The sequence below is a fragment of the Danio aesculapii genome, chromosome 25 (assembly GCF_903798145.1).
Source record: "Danio aesculapii chromosome 25, fDanAes4.1, whole genome shotgun sequence".
Classification (NCBI taxonomy): domain Eukaryota; kingdom Metazoa; phylum Chordata; class Actinopteri; order Cypriniformes; family Danionidae; genus Danio; species Danio aesculapii.
Window position 1 is genome coordinate 18101552 of NC_079459.1, and position 15744 is coordinate 18117295.

The window sequence follows — 15744 nt, forward strand, 5'->3', positions numbered from 1 at the left end:
ATATTCATCACGAGAGCAAATGTGACGGCATCTTTATGCAATATGCTAATCAACTGTGACATTATACGATTATAAAGACAAGCACAAAACAGAAGCGACACAACAAGACAAAACAAATTCAGTTAATATCAGCCAATCAAAGCAGTGCATGGGCGGAGCTCTCTTTGCTTGTGCATTGCACTCAATGAAAGGAAATTTAGAAAAATTAAATGATAGAAATGTTTAAATATTAAAACCATTTTAAAAGTATTAAAATATATAGCTTTGTGTGACCACAGTGACTATGAAAAAATCTTTATCACAATTAAAAATCTTTATAACGCTTAAAATAGATCAAATATACAGTTAAATATAATGCGGGACATGACTTATTAACATAAATGCCCTAGCATTGCACATCTTGTTATTATTGTTTGTTAACGTTTGTTAAAGTTTGTAAGCTTGTAAATTTGGGGCATGTGATTGGCTATTAGTCGCTAGGCTTCCAGCCATAACGATCACTGTTAAATTTATGATTGGGTTTTCAAGATCTAAGGTATCCACTGGCGCTTTTAGCATTGCTGGTATAATATTAAAACTCATAATAAAAACTTTTTAACATTCAATAAAGCAAAAAAAATCATTGCAATCACCACTGTCGTAGATAGTCAGCTATTGTTTCAGCCGATTCGAATGTTATCACTCGATTGAATGGGTGTTATCAGCTGATTGATATAGGCCAGTAGGGGCCTTCTGCGTCTACTTGTAAGCTTAGAAGGCTGTTATTATACATCCATATGGTTAATCAATCAGCTGTAGATCACATACGTCTGCAGCCGGAAAAACGATAATTATTTATAATATTTATTCAATTTCCCATTAATTGTATTTTATTAACGTCTACCCCTACCTCAACCCTAAACCCAACCATCACAGTCATGTAAAAACAGATCTCGATCTGGAGTCTTCTCTATTAGTATAGCTAAATAACCATGTGGATAGATGATAACAGCCTTCTGAGCTTACCAGAAGGCCCCTACTGGCCCATATCTATCAGTTGATAACCACTTATTAGGTCCATTCAATCGAGTGTTAACATTCGAAGCAGGTGATTGTTTTAGCAGCTATATAGTTGAATCGGAAACAAGAAAATTCAATCAAATTAATTGAACTAAAATCGATATAAAACCAAATCGAAATTAAAATGTTTTTATAAACCTGAATAACTCGGCTGTTTGGACAAAACATTTTTTAACATGTAAAAAATATATTTTTTATTGTTTGTCGTATTAGCTTTGATTTAACATTAGATTAATTAAAATAAAAAATGATATTTTGTGAAAGTCCACCCATTTTCTAGGATTTGTTGTGCATGGAGATTCTAAGACCTGTTCATTTTACTGGTATGATGCTTTCTAACATGTTGTGGTTTAAATGTTTGATTGTGTTTTGCGAATCCCGCTGTTTTTGCGTTATGACTTTTATGATCTGCTTTGCACTTGGAGTCTCAGCGTCATGCTATGAATACTACGTTTATTACGCATTATTAAGTGCTATAATAAAGCTCAACAGTTCAAACGACAGTCGATCATTTCAACATCTGTACAATCATTTTAACGGCAAACAAGCTTTTAAAGTAAAGTAACAATACATGCACTCATGGCCTCAGTGTGTTTTCTGCTCTCACTGTTATGGGAGACAAGCCGTTTGCTTCTTTCTCTCTCGTATTGAGTTTCACAGAGATACTGCGAGCGGGTCAAAGAGAATGGTCGGTTTTAGATCTTCACTGAAATGCATCTGACCGGCTAACAATAGATGAAGGGTTTAGGTACACACCAATGAAAGGGCATTGTGGTCACGTGGTGTGCAAGTATGTTAGTACTGAAACTGAGGGCCGCTGCACTCTAAACACAGAGCTTCTCCATCTCTGACATTAACACACTAGACAGGTAAGGGTTTACAGACGAATCTATTTCTGCATATTTATAGGTATTTCCATATAATCACAGCAGATTATTTCCTTATTGGAACAATGATAATTATTGGTATTTTAATATTTTGTGTTGCATATGAAATGTTAATGTCGCATCATATATCTGATTATTTTTCACTATTTGTTTCAGTCATGTCTGATACTGAAGATGTGATGGATGAGGCAGTTCAGTAAGTAACAGTCGTTTATTTCCAGGTTTGCTTGTGCATTGTATTATTCTTATAAATCTAATAATTTGTATAACTTTTTTTTTGTCTGTGTGTTTGTTTTGTCTCGTTTTGCAAAAGGGAGGAAGGTACTGTATTACAAAGTGTGTGTTGGGTGTAAATATGTGCCACCACATATTTATGTTGCACCATTACAGATTATGTCTAATTTGTCTATTTTTTTAATAAATAAATTGAAGTTGGATTACATTAAATATCATATCAAATGTAATAATTTGACATGTTATATTACAATAATATACTTTACAGTTGAAGTCAGACTTATTAGCCCCCCTTTGAATTTTATTTTCTTTTTTAAATATTTCCCAAATGACGTTTAACAAAGTAAGGACATTTTCACAATTTCTTTGATAATATTTTTTTCTTCTCGAGAAAGTCTTATTTGTTTTATTTCGGCTAGAATAAAAGCAGTTTTAATTTTTTTATAAACATTTTAAGGTCAAAATTATTAGCCCATTTAAGCTATATATTTTTTCGATAGTCTACAGAACAAACCATCGTTATACAACAACTTGCCTAATTACCCTAACCTGCCTAGTTAACCTTATTAACCTAGTTAAGCCTTTAAATGTCACTTTAAGCTGTATAGAAGTGTCTTGAAAAATATCTAGTCAAATATTATTTACTGTCATCATGGCAAAGATAAAATAAATCAGTTATTAGAAATGAGTTATTAAAACTATTATGTTTAATATAATTCTGACTTAAACTGTATATGAGTAATATCACACGAGTAGCAGTGCTATGTGGTCGTATATCAGCACTGGTGGGAGGCGTGTGCTGCTACAAGTGTGATATTGCGTTTATACAACAGTTTGACGGCATAATCGTGAATATTAAAAAGAAAATCAAAAACGGAGAGTCTCAAAACCCTTTTGTATGAAGAACAAACGTCACTTTAGAGCTAGTGTTGATTAGAGAATGATTCTCTAGCGTTATGTCTAAAGTGATGACAAAACAGGTGATTTTGCTGACATTTTAAGATTATACGGCTGAACAGCATGAAATGCCATCAGTCTACAGAGATTTCCAAGTATTTCTCAGTTGCAACCAGGATATCACAATAATTATCCCTGAAAAAGCCAAAGCAGCGCAAACACTAGCAGATTTATGTTGAGTTTGCGATAAAGAAAAACGCTAAACACTTGCGTGTTTTTCTTCTTTCTTTCTTTTTACTAGACTACTCAGCAGTACCGAAAACAGGAGACTCATTAGAAACAAACAGATGGCAAACCAAAAAGTAACTCAGGGTTATACAAAGAGTGGTCAACACAAAATACACACATTCCTGATATGACAGTTCCATCTCACACTCAACACACTACATTTATATGGTATAAATACATCACTACAACATACTAAAGAGAGAGATCCACATAGAATGTCATTTACATGTTTAATTATGTTTTGATAAGCTGTAGTTAGAAATTATGCTGTTTCTCTTCTAAGGGCTTATTATGCGGTCTCTGTCGCCATTTTGTGGATTCACAACGTCAACAGTCTTTGCTCTGCTCAGACAGGCTAATGGCTGCCGACACACTGTCTCTCAGAAATTATAAATCTTTAAAAATAGGCAATATCCTTATAAATAAACTGCATAGTTGCAATCTAAACAACTACATTCTCAACTAAAAAAGCCTCAAAAGTACATTGTTGTGCAACAGCAGCAATATTTGTCGAAATGTAGAGTGTCCTCTGCTTGTCGCTGTATGTGGGCAGAGTAATACACAAGGGTGAAGGGTGAAGAGGCTGGACAAGTGCTGTTATTTGCAGAATATCACACAGCTATCAGCCAATCAGATTCAAGAACCAGATAAAACTACACACACACTGTCCAGAAAATAACTTAAGATTATGGTGCAAATATTAGAACACCCCGATGAGTGAGCAGAAAATATTAAAGGGCACCTAGGTTACCCCTTTTTTCAGATTTAATATAAGTGTTTTGCATCTCCAGAATGTGTCTGTAAAGTTTCAGCTCAAAACACCCATCAGATTTTTCATTATACCTTTTACAAGATTCTATTTTATACATTTTTGCACTAGGGGGCGGTTTTGTCGTACTGCACCTTTAAGGCTAGTCCTCCCCACCCACCGTTTCTACGTGCCTTTCTGTGTGCCTTAATCTCCTCCCTCGGCTGCGTCAGACAACAGAAAAGACTTAAAGGAAGCAGATCTCACGTATCGTTTGTGAGAAATACTGCAGTAAGAACTTTACCAATGAGTATTTGTTGTGCAGTTGCATCGATGAGTCACACACAATGTCGTTAAAAAGTTCACGCACGCACACACACACACACACACACACACACAGAGAGACAGACAGCGTGTGCGTTTAGCTTCGCACTCTGTTTGCACGCATATGTGACAGGCTACAGGTTAATCTCCACTGCTGTATGGATATCTGTTATGATAATGTACAAAATAAACCTGATTTAACGTCCACAAACCGGGATTAAGGCGTCTTCTTTTATAATTGTTCTGACACGCGGCTGTGCTAAGTAAAGCTAAGCTAAATCGCTGTAATTCATTAAACACATGCACTGTTTTAAAAACATTTTAAACATGTTAAACTCACTCTTGATCACATTTGATGATGATTGATGACTCTAGCGAACTGAACAGACCTTTTATTCCCGGTTGCTTTGCTCACGTCTGGTCTTGTTGATATGATTTTACACGTGACTACCAGGACATGTTAATACATGCAGCTGTCAATCAATTCAGTGGGCGGGAGGACCGAACTCCTACGTCAAGTTGCAGTCGGTCTGAAAACTTCTCCAATTGGTCCACCTTTTTTTATGTTGCTAAATTGAAAAAAAAAGGACTGGATGTGTCTATATCACCCCAATATGACAGTCTATACACTATATCTACACACATGTCTGTCCAAACAGCTTGAAAAGTAGATTTTTCACCATAGGTGCCCTTTAAATAAAACTTTAATAGAAAGGAAAAATCACAAGAACCTTAATTACATTTTGTTTTGTTTTTTATTTGAATTTAAATGTATTATTTTTCTGTTCCTAAAGATGTTAGGTGGCCCCACTCTTATTTTAATGAATTTAACTCTTTAATAAAACTGTTGTCATTTTAAAAAATGTTTAAATGCACCAACATATTGTCTACATTCACAGAGAAATGGATAAAAATATAAATTTTCATATAAATTCATATACAAAATCTATCAAATCAAGACTCTTTTTTTAATAATTATAATTAATGCTGATATCTTTTAGCACCAAGTATAATTACCAACAAGCAGCAAAGACATAGTGGTGTCATTTGTTTTACTGGTAATTTATCAGAGCAAAGTTTTTAAATTATTTGAACTATTCTATTCATCTGCTATTAAAAACATCTCTCTCTCTTTCTGATTATAGTGGATGAGTCAAAGTCCAAACCAAAGTAAGTTTCTTTATTTTCCTGTTTACATAATTACATATTCACATTTGACATCACTTTAAATCTTTTATTTTCAGGTATCTCTCAAATATCCAAGCCCCAAAGATCCCAGAGGGAGATAAAGTAGATTTTGATGTGAGTCTGAGAGTTTTCTCCGTGATACATTTGCTTTAAACACACACACACCTCTCACTTTTTTAAACTGGTTGTAACCTGTATTTTGTGTGTCTGTGTGTAGGATATCCAAAAAAAGCGCCAGGAGAAGGATTTAACAGAACTGCAATCTCTTATAGAGGCTCATTTCCTCCAGAGACAGAAAGATGAAGAGGAACTCATTGCTCTGGTCAACAGAATCGTGAGTGTTTATTTATAAAGGGAGGGTTTATCTATAAAATAAAAAGAAGTCATCATTTACTCACACTGATGTTCTTCTAATGCTATATGATCTCCTTTCCTTTTTGGACTACAATATAAGATGTTTCAAAATTAAAGTCTTGCTTGTCCAAATAGTGCAGAGAATAGACTGATTTCATGTGGCTGCCATTTTTAAAAGTGAAATCGAGGCTGCGATGGGAAGAAACCCGGAAGTATCGTTGGGAGTTACATAGGAACATTGTGTACCTGGCTGTATATCTTATCAGCGAAGAGAAAGTGACACAAATTTATAATTTCACCACCTTCCGAGTGACCCGAAGGTGCGTTCTGAATGAATAGTGACAATAAAAAGGGATATCAGAGCTCTTTTTCAGCTAAGTTAAGGGAAATGGCACTAATTAGCTAACGTTTTCTTTCCCAAACACACGTTTTAGATGCTATTTATCAAACTCGAGTTAATAAACTGATTCTTTCACCATATTAGACCTGTCACGATACTGAATAAAAAGAAAAAACTTCAATTTCCCGCTAACATTAAGGGCCCTGTTGATGACTTTCTTAAAACAGTGCTGATTTGCAATTGTGTTCACGTGCTCAACAGAAATGATTGTGATACCAAGCATAAACACAGACGAGCGATATGCTTGATAACTCGACTGATCTTCACGGCTGCTTCGTGCTCCAGTGTGTATCTGTGTTTGCACTGGGTGAAGAGCGGTAAACTGATGAGCACTGGTGAATACTATGGTAAATCAGCGCTATTTATGAACGCGCTCAGCAGCGTTTGAATGTTAGTGGGAAATGGACGTTTTTAAAACTTCAGTACCGGGACAACACTATTACAGACAACACGAGGGTGTGCTACAGAGGACTGCAGTGTTTTATAGCTCACCGGGTTACATAGGCTGAAGCAGGAAAGCATCCCCATGGTGTTTAACTGGTGCCATGAACTGAAGTCAAGGAGGACACTTGAGCATATGACTCTTAAAGAGATTGTGCTGTTGTTTGATGCTAAATTGCTTTGAATTGTTTAAATTAAACTGAACTGAATGATATTAAAGTGATGTTTACACCATTTCTCCATTTTGAAATCTCTGCAACAGCTGGAGGTTTATAGTCCACATTATGTTACTGCAATGTTTACAGTGCTGGTCCTATACTTCCGGGTTTCTTCCCACCCCAGCCTCGCTTTGGTTCTTTAAAATGGCGGCCACGTGAAACAAGCGTATAGCGACAATTATTGAAAAAAGACAAGAATTAAAAAAGTGTTTCATGCGTCACATAGAGTTGAAGTCAAAATTATTAGTCCACACACACGGCTGTTTGACACTCTTTGCAGCTACCGAGTCAGTGCAGACCACAGACACCTGCATCGTGAAATGCGGAGGTTTTTTCTTCCATTCAGCATGCGGTATGAACTTCTATTAAAACAACACCTCCAGCAGTTCATAGTTGCATCCAATATCTCGTTTGTCACAGAGGGCGTGCATGAAATGTTCGTGAATGAAAGTGAAAGTGCCAAACTGCAGTTGAAACACCCGAAATTGCATGAAACTGGAGGAAATGCGGATAGCGCGGTGACGCGATGACGTTAACCGAATTATGTGCTATAACATGTAAAACAGGATCATGAAAGTAACACTCAAAAAGCAACTCATGTAAACACCTTCGTCTTATTATTCTCTAAACTAGATTAAAGCAAATAATTAGATTACTGATGTCTATGAAACATAGTCAGTGAGTGCCGTCTTTTGGAGGAGACATTTAACCGAGGTCCTGACTCTCTGTGGTAGTTAAAAATCCCAGCATGTCCTTTAAAAAGAGTAGGGGTTTAACCCCGGTCTCCTCTCCTCTGGTGTGTGGTGATGTTGGGGGTAGTGGTGTTTTGTACGTTGCTAGGTGACCATCAACTATTTTCTCAGAGGATGACAAGCTGACAAAACATTGCTGTCACTCTTATACAAGTTTTATTTATGGAGAAAATTTTAAAGCACTGCAGTGTTTGGGTGTTCTGTGCTTGTCTGAGATATTAGTCTACCGAAATGTGTATATTCCATACAAGCTGAAGCTGATCGATCAGTCAGTTCTTGTCACATGACTCTAAAATTTATTGAACTCTAGAAAAGACGCGATATGGGAACGGCCCCTAAAAGGCCGCCATCATTCGCGATCTCCAGCAGTTGATCTTCTTTCACAGACATGGTGGAATCACCTGATTTGTTGACAAATGTGTTGCGGATCCATTCGTTTGCAGTTTGTGGGCTCTCTTAAACCTTTTCCTCTTAGCAAAGAAACTTTCCAAAGATGTCTGTTTCTTACTCATTTTGCCTCTTGTGGGTTAAATTTGGGTGCTCAAGTGACTGAGATTTACGCGAGAGAATGCAGTGATTTTTCAAAATAAATGATCGTTCAGACTCAGATAGTAAAAAAAACAGAAAAAATTCATGATTTTTTTGTGCGGCCCAGTACTAATTGATACACGGGCCGGTATCAGTCCGCAGCCCGGTGGTTGAGGACCACTGATCCAGAGCAAGTGACGTGATCAACATGTTGTCTGTCTGTCTATAAGTTTATATATATATATATATATATATATATATATATATATATATATATATATATATATATATATATATATATATATATTTTTTTTTTTTTTTTTTTATATATATATATATATATATATATATATATATATATATATAAATAATATTTTTAAAAATTATATATAATTTTTGGAATTCTATATATTTAATTTGTACATCTGCCAAACGGTTCAAGGTACACTAAAAAATTGCTGTAAAATCTACAATATTACTGGCAATTTAGTTTTACAGCACAATTGTAATTATCAATTTACAGTGCGCTTGTAAATTTTACAGTGTTACTGGCCATTTTTACAGTATTACTGCCAAAATTTACAAGCGCACTGTAAATTAAGAATTACAACTGTGCTGTAGTTTTACAGCATTTTTTACAGTGTAATTATGTGTTTTAACAGGAAAAGAGGCGAGCAGAAAGGGCCGAGCAACAACGAGTAAGAGCTGAGAGAGAGAAAGAGCGTCAAGCCAGACTCGCTGTGAGTTCCTATCAAATTCGGGCCCTCAACACCTTCTCTGCAATGACTCCAAACTAGACTGAAGTCCTGAATGACCTTTGTTGAAGATCAACCCTCATTCGGCCAAACAAATCCTTTCTACAAAACATTTATTCCACTTTTCAATACACATTCCTCAGTAAACGAATCCCTGTAAATTGTTCACAGGAAGAGAGAGAGAGGAAGGAGCAGGAAGAGCAGAGAAAGAAGCATGATGAAGATGCCAAGAAGAAGAAAGCTCTCACTAACATGACCCATCAGTATGGAGGAATACAGCAAAAGGTCTGTTTTTCACACCAGATGTCTGATGTTCAAATGAAGTGCTAATGTTATGTAGAATGTTTCATTAATATTATGATTATTGCTCTACTAAAGGGTGAGGGACGCAAAGGTGCCAAGAAACAGACCGAAAGAGAGAAGAAGAAGAAGATCCTGGCTGACCGTCGCAAACCACTGAACATTGACCATCTAAGTGACGACAAACTCAAGTATGATACGTATACTCGCCACTGTCGACATCACTGTAGTGTCTTTAAAAATAGATTTTTTGTAAGTAATGCAATTTTTAAATGATTATAAATAGCAGACTAACACTGTCCTAACGTGACATACCAGAAACATTTGAATACCAGCGATTCATTTAAATACCAGCAACTGCACTCCCAACGAACTGGTAAGGGTTATAATCTAATTAATACATATTTAACTTCTTTAAAGGTGCAGTATGTAAGTTTGACACCCAGTGGTTGAACTAGGTATTGCATTCCTAGGATCAAAACAAACGCAAGCGTATGTTGCCAGATTGAGGACCAACAGGAGCGAGTCTGACGATTGAGCCTAAAGGCTGATTTAAATCGTGTTCTATATAAAAGCAATGGCACACGATAGAAGGAACATTTTCCATATTAAAAAGTTTTTGTCCTAACCAACACCTCGAATTGATATATTATAAATGGCTTCTATTTCTCATAGGTGAACTACAGGAAAAACTGACAATGATAACCTCAGGTACACCTCAGGTGCTTTATTCAGTGTTAATTTCTAATAATGTGAGTTTGAATGCCAGTTTACATGGTATTTATTGCCATACTACTGAAAGCAGCAGCAGATGAACCTTAGATCTGTGACTCAAAGGATTAATTAGATTATAAACCTTACTATTTCGCGAGTGAGTGCATATTATGAGTTTCTGAATGGCTGTATTTTAATTTCTGTCATGTTTCGTCTGAAGCAAACAGCCAAATTGCTTATCACTGCAAATCTCGCCATGTAGCGTGTTGTTAGGACACGGGGTTACAATTTAACCCGCTCACGTAATGTTTACGCTCATAATATTTGTATCATTTGCTAATTATTAACCTCATGTGGAACTCTGAATCTGTGTCTCATTTTGGATTCTGCTACTGTCCACAAGATGTCACATTTCGGTCATGGCACATGCTTTGAGAGCTTTTCTAAATGAATGAATGAAATACGTGGTTTTCCAACAAGGCAACTCTGGGTGCTGAAATATAATTGGCTAAACTAGCAGTAGGCGGGTTAAAAGAAACAAAACAAAGACAGTTCCGGCAGTAACGCACATTTTCAATGTTAAATAATTGACTTCAGCATTGTTATTCAGATAAAAGTATGTTCACTTAGCATGATTCTTAAATATCTGCAAACATAATATGGTATTTTCATGCTTTAGAAGAGTCAAGAACTTACATACAGCACCTTTAACGTTATTAAAAGTGCATAGGCTGAGAGACTGGTGTTGTTGGTTTGCACAGTTCAGACTTTCATTTTCAAACCGTTTGCTGGCTGTTTTATTTTCAATATCTGAGGTGATATGCTACTGCAATAAATGTCACATGATATGATATTTAAACTCACATTGGTAGCATTTAAAACTGAATAAAGCATATAATCTGTACATGAGGTGATATGTACTGTATATATACACTGTATATATACTGCTCGAAAAAACCAAAGGGAACACTTGGAGTTACATTGTGTTGTTTAAGGGCATACTCATACTATGCTATCCAAACCGTGCCGAGGTGCGTTTCCCGGTTCGTTTGACAAGTGTGAGTGATCCAAATTGGGCCCAGGCGCGGTTCAGTTGGCCGGCCCTGGCCTGGTTGGAAGAGGTGGTTTAAGGGACTGTTTAATATGGATTCAGTAATCATTCGTACTTTTCAATGAACGCGTACTGTCATAGTTTATCAAAGACACAAGCCCCTTGCTGCATGTCAGCTACACCTTCAGCAAACCTCCTAATACCTGCAGCACGATGACTTTTATGATAATCTATGAGCGTCAAAAGTTGTGGATCTGTTCGCCAAAATACTTGACTGCATGTCAGTGCATCCAAAACGACTAAAAATAATACAAAACGATATTACTAAAGCAATGTCCACTGTGCTGAGCGGGAGCGCTTCTCTTTCTGTTAAACTGAACAGTCGCATCAACGATGATATAAGTGTGCTCTGGTTCGGTAGGTAAAGATGCAGTGTGAGTGCAGGCTGTCGAGGGAGAGAGGAGGGGAGACAAGCACGCTTGGGCACGGTTTAAAGTAACCGTGCCTAATGAGAATACACCCTAAGTGTTCCCTTTATTTTTTAAGCAGTGTATATGAATCACTCTGCCATTCATTTCCTTTTTTCTGTTTGGAATAAAATTGAGTCTAATTGTCATTTACAAGAGATTTATAAAACACAACTAGCCCTCACTTTAAATTAGGTCACAAAACTGCATGTGTTGTGTAAATAAAGCATTTATTAACATACAAAATAACTACTACTTAATGCCTGAATAAAAAGATTTATAAATGCTAATTTGAATAGTTTATTAATCATTACTTACCCATTCTGAATGAAAAACCACCAGAAACTCTTAAACATTTGCTTTAAAAATAATGCAATACTTAATTTAGTAGTGAAAAATTAATCAATAAGAAAGTAAGAAAATTAAATCATTAAGCACATACAGTAGGCCAATACATGTCACGTGATAAATCAATAAAACATAGTGTAGCTAGTTATAAACTACGTTCAAATTATGTAGATATAATGCTTCACAAATGATTTACTACATTCCAATGCTTAATAAATGATTCATAGCGTGCAGTTATTATAAAGTGTTATCGTTACCAATGCCTTGACAGCTTCCCAGATCGTTGCAGGGAGGATATTTTGCAACTAGCCTTAAAGAGGACGTTTCGAGAACGTTATATATATATATATATATATATATATATATATATATATATATATATATATATATATATATATACACACACTGGGTTGGGTTAACATTTTGGAAAGAAACACAAAATAGAATGGATGGATGGATGGATGAATAAAAACTTACCTCATTTCTGTCACTCGTTCCAGGGATAAAGCCACTGAGCTGTGGCAGTCGTTGATGTCGCTGGAAGCAGAAAAATACGATCTGAACGATAAACTGAAACGGCAGAAATATGACGTAAGTGATATCTAAACTACTTCAACTTACTTTACTTCGCTAATGAGACTTTATGGAGCTTTTATCGTTTGGCAGTTTAACTAAACCCAGTTAACTCTGAAGAGCTAGAGTTTTGAGGTAAATGTGCCGCGTTCATTATCACAGCACATACAGTCGCTGTTTCTCTCTCACAGATAAATCAGCTGCTTTCCCGCGTCAAGGATCACCAGAGGTAAAAAAAAAAAGCACAAGCCTAAAATGTCACTAACCGCTTTGGGTGTTGAATAACATTCGGGTTAAAGCCAGAAACTATTTTCAAACTCGCTTTTTCTGTCTTTTAGTGCCAAAGGACGCGGCAAAGGCAAGATGGGAGGAAGACTGAGATAGACGTCGACTGCAGAAATGAGAGCAATTCATGTCATCGTGTATTGATTTGTTTGTTTGATGGAGATACGTTTAAAATATTTTTCTGAACGTACAAACATGCTCTGGCTGTACATTTGTGCTTCACAGTATATTAATTACTGAATAAATAATAGCATAATACTCTTTCAGCCTACTCACTAAATGATGCTCATTCAATTATTTAATAAAGTATTATCGGTAATGGAAAAACCTCTTAGGCTATATCAGTAGCATAATAATACATATAAAGTTGCAGCAATTAACTCTTTTGTGTGAAAATAAATATAGGTAAAACTATTCAATTATTAAAACACAAGAAAATTATGCATCTCCGATGTTATATAACCCAACATGGGAAAAGAAATAGCAATTTCTGTTATTGAATTAAAGGTGCACTTAACGGTTTCCACGAAATATAGGATTAGTTAAGTTTTTTACATACATTTTTCACTTCAGAAACATACACCATTTTTTTTATATCTGTATTCTGAGGAAATATTTGAAGGGTTTGTTCGTATTAAATATTTTCAACAACATTTTTTCCCTAGCTGCTTCAACTGTTCTCTGAACTATGGAGTAATAAGTGGACTATAAAAAAAAGTTCACTCTGATATCAAGAAAAAAAAGTGCTCGAAATAGTCGTTGAGGATCATACCCTCGGTATCAATGACGGTATACTCACTTGTTTTGGTGATTAAACTTCCCTAATTTATGTGTATTCGCATCTCTGTTAACTGTATACCAAATATTTTAACTCACATCTTAATTTGTTGCAATTGGTGCATTTTTGTTTAATTTGCGCCATTTCCCGCCCCCTGACGACCGTAGCAGCTGTGAGAAGATTTCTGAGTTTTTCGAAGATCACAACAAATCAGCTGAATGTCTCGCTGAAACGTTCAAGTAAAATTATAAAACAGTATGGGCGTCGCTTTAGCCCTCCTATATTTCCATTCAGCCCCCCTAAAACTTTTGCATTACTTTATAGACTGTACACAACTAAATGCTCGCTTCAGTCCCCTTTAAATTTGATATAAAAACGGCAGCAGAATTCCTCTCCTCCTTTTTCAACTTGTTTTTCATTTAGTCAGCAAACCACAGCTGTGCAGACCGTGAGCACAAGGTGTGTTTACCGATAGATTGTTAGACTATCTGCATATTTGCAGTTCTTTGCTACAGAAATACTTGTTTCCTCTGCGTTCCTCTCCTCAGCACAGCTGTTTTCTCCAGCGAAAATGTAACTGTCAACGGACATGTGGCTGTTTATTTCACAATTAACAATGAAAATAAAACACAGTGCATGTGCATTAACTATATCATACATTCATGCACAGGATTAAACACAGTGATAGAAGCACTTAACGAATGTACTCATTTTAACTGCATATCAGAGTGATATCATAGTGATACATCATGTGTTATCGTATTGAAAATTATTTACTATTATGATTTATATTACAATAGGGAAATATGTAAAATAGCCTGTAAGTTTTTAATATAATTATGCCATTATGAATTTAAAAAGTGGCAGTTTTATTCAATACATGGAAAAAAATGTACTCGAGTATAGGCTAGTATTTGAGTTTTTGAAGAAGTGTGCTCTGCTTTTGTTTTCTAGATAAAAAAAAAAAATAATAATAAATATATATATATATATATATATATATATATATATATATATATATATATATATATATATATATATATATAGCTAATGAATCAAAGAAACAGACTTTCGTCATTTATTTGCCTACTTTTAAAATTTGGATTGGGGGGTAATAGTACACTATTAGCACTACACTACTGATCTGCATATTTCAACACAACATTTGTAATACTACACAAACTGATAATACAAAAAAATAAACTCTTGATATTATCAATCTACTGAGAAAGTGTGGTGAGAACTTAATACATTTTTAGCCTGTTTACCCTGCCATTTTTTTAATTATTAAATTAAAAAAAAAAAATTTAATTAAATATTAAGACAATAATATGATTAAGGTGTTTACATGAGTTGCTTTTTGAATGTTCCTTTTATGATCCCGTGTTACATGTTGTAGCACATAATTAGATTAAAATCATTGCCATGCTATCCACATTTCCTCCAGAGTTTCATGTAATTTCGAGTATTTCATTCAGAAACATTTCATGTATGTCCCCCATGACAAACGAGATATTTAATGCGAGGAACTGCTGGAAGCGTGTTGTTTAAATGGAATTTGATGTTACCGCACACCGAATGGGAGAAAAAACCTCAGCATTTTTCGGTAGATGCAAACAATAACATCAAACAGCTGTGTGACTGTATAGAATATACTGTCACAAAAGGTGGCGAAAATCCTTACCAACATATTTTTGTCGCGTGTTAGCAGACCACTGTACTCCACAAATGTGGGCCCACATGCGAGTCGTGCCCTCAGCCTGGGAAAATGGACACAAAACCTTCATTGTGGCACATTTATAAACGCAACACTGACGACCCATGTCTCCGAACAATTCTTCTTCTTCCACTTGTTTTAATTACGGTTGGCAACACAATGTGGCATCTCTGTGCCATCTGAACAGGTAAAAACAGTCTTCGAAGCTATCATGCATATTAATGCGGTTGCACCTCATTCACACACTAGACCACGCTGATTGGTTCAAACCAAGTCTTTCTCATGAATTAATGCTGAAAACTCAAAGACATCATGTTGTACTCGCCAATCTCCACACTGGATTTTACACAATGATCTCGTGGTAGTGAGGCAGCTTCATGTCTTCTTTTGAAACTGGAAGAACGAATTTGCTGGAAAAACGCAAAAACAACCAATTTC

The 15744-nt window shown here is 35.6% G+C and overlaps 1 protein-coding gene and 1 long non-coding RNA gene across 4 annotated transcripts in view; one reads left to right on the forward strand and one right to left on the reverse strand.

Annotated features, from left to right (window-relative positions):
• Positions 1-12718, reverse strand: part of LOC130219084 (uncharacterized) — a 79183-nt gene extending 66465 nt beyond the window's left edge. The window contains exon 1 of the long non-coding RNA XR_008836025.1: positions 12431-12718. This is a non-coding gene — a long non-coding RNA (uncharacterized LOC130219084). The remainder of the gene's footprint in view (positions 1-12430) is intronic.
• tnnt2d (troponin T2d, cardiac) lies at positions 1907-13072 on the forward strand. Of its 3 annotated transcripts, none has more exons than XM_056451354.1 (11): positions 1907-1928; positions 2103-2142; positions 5583-5607; positions 5682-5739; positions 5843-5959; positions 8981-9058; positions 9245-9358; positions 9452-9564; positions 12454-12544; positions 12718-12755; positions 12865-13072. In XM_056451354.1, the coding sequence occupies exons 2-11, from the start codon at positions 2130-2132 to the stop codon at positions 12908-12910; spliced, it is 693 nt and encodes a 230-aa protein (XP_056307329.1). In that variant the 5' UTR covers positions 1907-1928; positions 2103-2129; the 3' UTR covers positions 12911-13072. The 3 variants fall into 3 exon arrangements, with proteins under 3 accessions (XP_056307329.1, XP_056307328.1, XP_056307330.1); XM_056451353.1 differs by lacking the exon at positions 1907-1928 and adding an exon at positions 2260-2282; XM_056451355.1 differs by lacking the exons at positions 1907-1928; positions 2103-2142 and adding an exon at positions 4388-4404.
• Positions 13073-15744: the final 2672 nt, after the last annotated feature.